This window comes from Atta colombica, unplaced genomic scaffold, assembly GCF_001594045.1.
Source record: "Atta colombica isolate Treedump-2 unplaced genomic scaffold, Acol1.0 scaffold272, whole genome shotgun sequence".
NCBI lineage: Eukaryota > Metazoa > Arthropoda > Insecta > Hymenoptera > Formicidae > Atta > Atta colombica.
Genome location: NW_017259373.1, coordinates 11198 through 13763, shown reverse-complemented (window position 1 = coordinate 13763; position 2566 = coordinate 11198). Strand labels below are relative to the sequence as shown.

At 29.3% G+C, this 2566-nt stretch overlaps 2 protein-coding genes across 2 annotated transcripts in view; one reads left to right on the top strand and one right to left on the bottom strand.

Annotated features, from left to right (window-relative positions):
• LOC108689603 (sterol regulatory element-binding protein 2-like) overlaps positions 1 to 54 on the top strand; it is a 5020-nt gene extending 4966 nt beyond the window's left edge. Inside the window, 1 exon segment of the mRNA XM_018196463.1 lies at positions 51 to 54. Coding sequence (XP_018051952.1) covers positions 51 to 54 — 4 coding nt within the window.
• A 22-nt stretch (positions 55 to 76) lies between these two features.
• Positions 77 to 2566, bottom strand: part of LOC108689602 — a 4296-nt gene continuing 1806 nt past the window's right edge. The window contains 8 exon segments of the mRNA XM_018196462.1: positions 77 to 153; positions 254 to 384; positions 459 to 559; positions 640 to 816; positions 1413 to 1616; positions 1619 to 1662; positions 1739 to 1897; positions 2014 to 2209. Of these exon segments, the coding sequence (XP_018051951.1) occupies positions 77 to 153; positions 254 to 384; positions 459 to 559; positions 640 to 816; positions 1413 to 1616; positions 1619 to 1662; positions 1739 to 1897; positions 2014 to 2209 (1089 nt within the window).

The window sequence follows — 2566 nt, the reverse complement described above, 5'->3', positions numbered from 1 at the left end:
ATATATATATATACTTATAGTCACTTTTTGTTTATTTGTACATGCTAAAGATAACTTCTTTCAAGCGTAATCTGTGCTATTGTTTACCAGTCTTCTCGGCTATACTCGATGCATCATTCGTGTACAATTGCGCAATTACACGAGTGCTTTTTACTATAGAAAATGTTTAAAGGAGGAAAGTATTAAGTTTTTTAATAATGATAATAACAATATGATTATTTATCATATATTAAAATGATTTGTTCACACTTACTTCCTAGAAAAACAAGTTCTGATAAATCGACGTAACACTGATATTCACTCAATTCTTCTTCGTTTTGTTTAATGTTGCTCTTTTCCGTGATCTTTTTGCTTACCATAAATTGGAATGGCCAATATTTATACCTTCGAATATAATTATGATATTTAACATGAATTCTTCGATTTTTTATACGAAAGAAATTTTAATGAATATGTATTTGACAAGATGCTTCTTCATTATTTCGCTTCCTACATCCCACAATGTACTGCGATTCATAAAGTTCCATTCGATTCTAGGCTCGTCCTGGCATACCTTCCTCTGCAAATTACGCATTATTCTGCGCTTCATTGTACAGTTAATTTATTAGAAATCAAATTGCAAAATCAAATTGTTCCTACTTGTAAGTCGAGTTCTACGTCGAGCATGTTTTTTATATGTGCGTAATCGTAATCGAGTTTATACTTCGACAATCTAGCGCGACTCTGTAACTTTGATAAGCTTCGCCATCGTTTAGTTCTCTCCAGATCACGATATTTTGTCCATTTACCATCTTCGAATTTTACATTTTCCGAAAGCTGCGATAAAGAGTTTTTATTTATACAATATAATTATGATTAATTTTATTTTGCATAAATATTTTTGTTTTATCGAATTAACACACAGAGAATTCATTTAAAACATTGTTAATTTGAATGTCTAACAGTTGTAAATTTTAATTGACTTATATTATATATAATTAATTAAAAATGCAATCCTCTTTACAAATATTTGTTTTGACATTCTAGTCACTTCTTAGGATTCTGATATTTGTATTTATCTTTATAGACGTGATATGCGAATCAATTCTAAGTAACTTATCTTTTCTGTCCACGTTTTATTGGCACTGTTGCGCATCTAGTTCGTTATTTTTATAAAACTATTTTTTCTTTCATGTACAAATCTTTATATATGTTATAATGAAAAATGCAAAGAACAGTATATTATAATCAAAATATTATAATCAGTTTATTTTTAATCTGATGTATTATATAAGGAAAGGAAAGAGAGAATGTTGTCTTTTAATTACTCTTAATCAAATTAATTAAAATTAATTGATCCTAAAGTTATAACTAAAATTTCTATTGTCTTTAGCTAAATAAAAAATTAAATTATTAAAAACAATAAGATATACCTTATTGTCAACATATATTATCGTGCCCGCTTTATAATCCGCATCTTTGGTAAAAAAAGTTGGTGGATTGTAGATACTTTCCACCGTAATACTCAGGAAATTAATTTCTGCTTGCGAAGAAAATATCTCCTTGTCATCATGTATTACTGTTGCGTTTAATAAAGGAAGATTTTGCCACGAGATCGCCTTGCCATCAAACGAAAGAAATGTGGCGTTTGCACTATTAATCTTTCAACGAGCAATTTTTCACCTAGTGGTCAAGGTTGTTAGAATTATTTTAAGTGCAGTATCTCGACTTTCTCCATGTCAGCGTGATAAATCATTACCTAGTAATATCGGCATTAGATCGAGAGTGCAAAAATCAATTACGCTTGATGAAGTCGACATTTGCTGTGGAACGTTCGCTGTTATTTTCTGCTTGCATTCCGTAACTGATCTGTCAGAATCAGGTACATGTTGATCTTGGACATCACTCGTTACTTTTACTGATAAAACAATAATTTACCTCAATCGAAATAATTATTAACTTACTAATATAATTATAAATTATTTATTGATATGCATGCAAATATGTTGTAACATAAAAGAGCAAATTATTTACTTAAAATCGGTGTGGATACGATCGAACCTATATTGTTGTGGTCGTTAACTATAAATAAAAATTCGACCTCGAAGTTGACGTCGTAAACTTGCGGTGGTTCCTTGAAACCCGGATCGATAATGAGAGGAGTACTTTCTCCGAGCACTACGTCATTATGTATCACGATAAACGATATGCCAGTTTCTTCTTTCACAGTCTATTTTATAAACAAATTTTCTCATGATTATGCCATAATTAAATTGTACGAAAAAAAAACGTACAATGTTTTCAATGGAATCTACAACTATTTTTATGCTCCTTTTAATTGGTTCATCTTGAATCAAATATTCTTCCATTTTTATATAGAGGTATTCGTATATAATATTGAAAATATATTTTTCTGCTGATTTGTCAACTTTTTTCAAACGGTGAAAGAGCTTAACATTTTGATACTGCGAATTTAATAAAATAACCTTTAATAATTTAATAATAATGATAATAGTCGCGATTTTATTTTCAATTGTTTACTGATGCTGACTTTGAGTCAAGGAATTGTTTTATCTTGAATAATGTA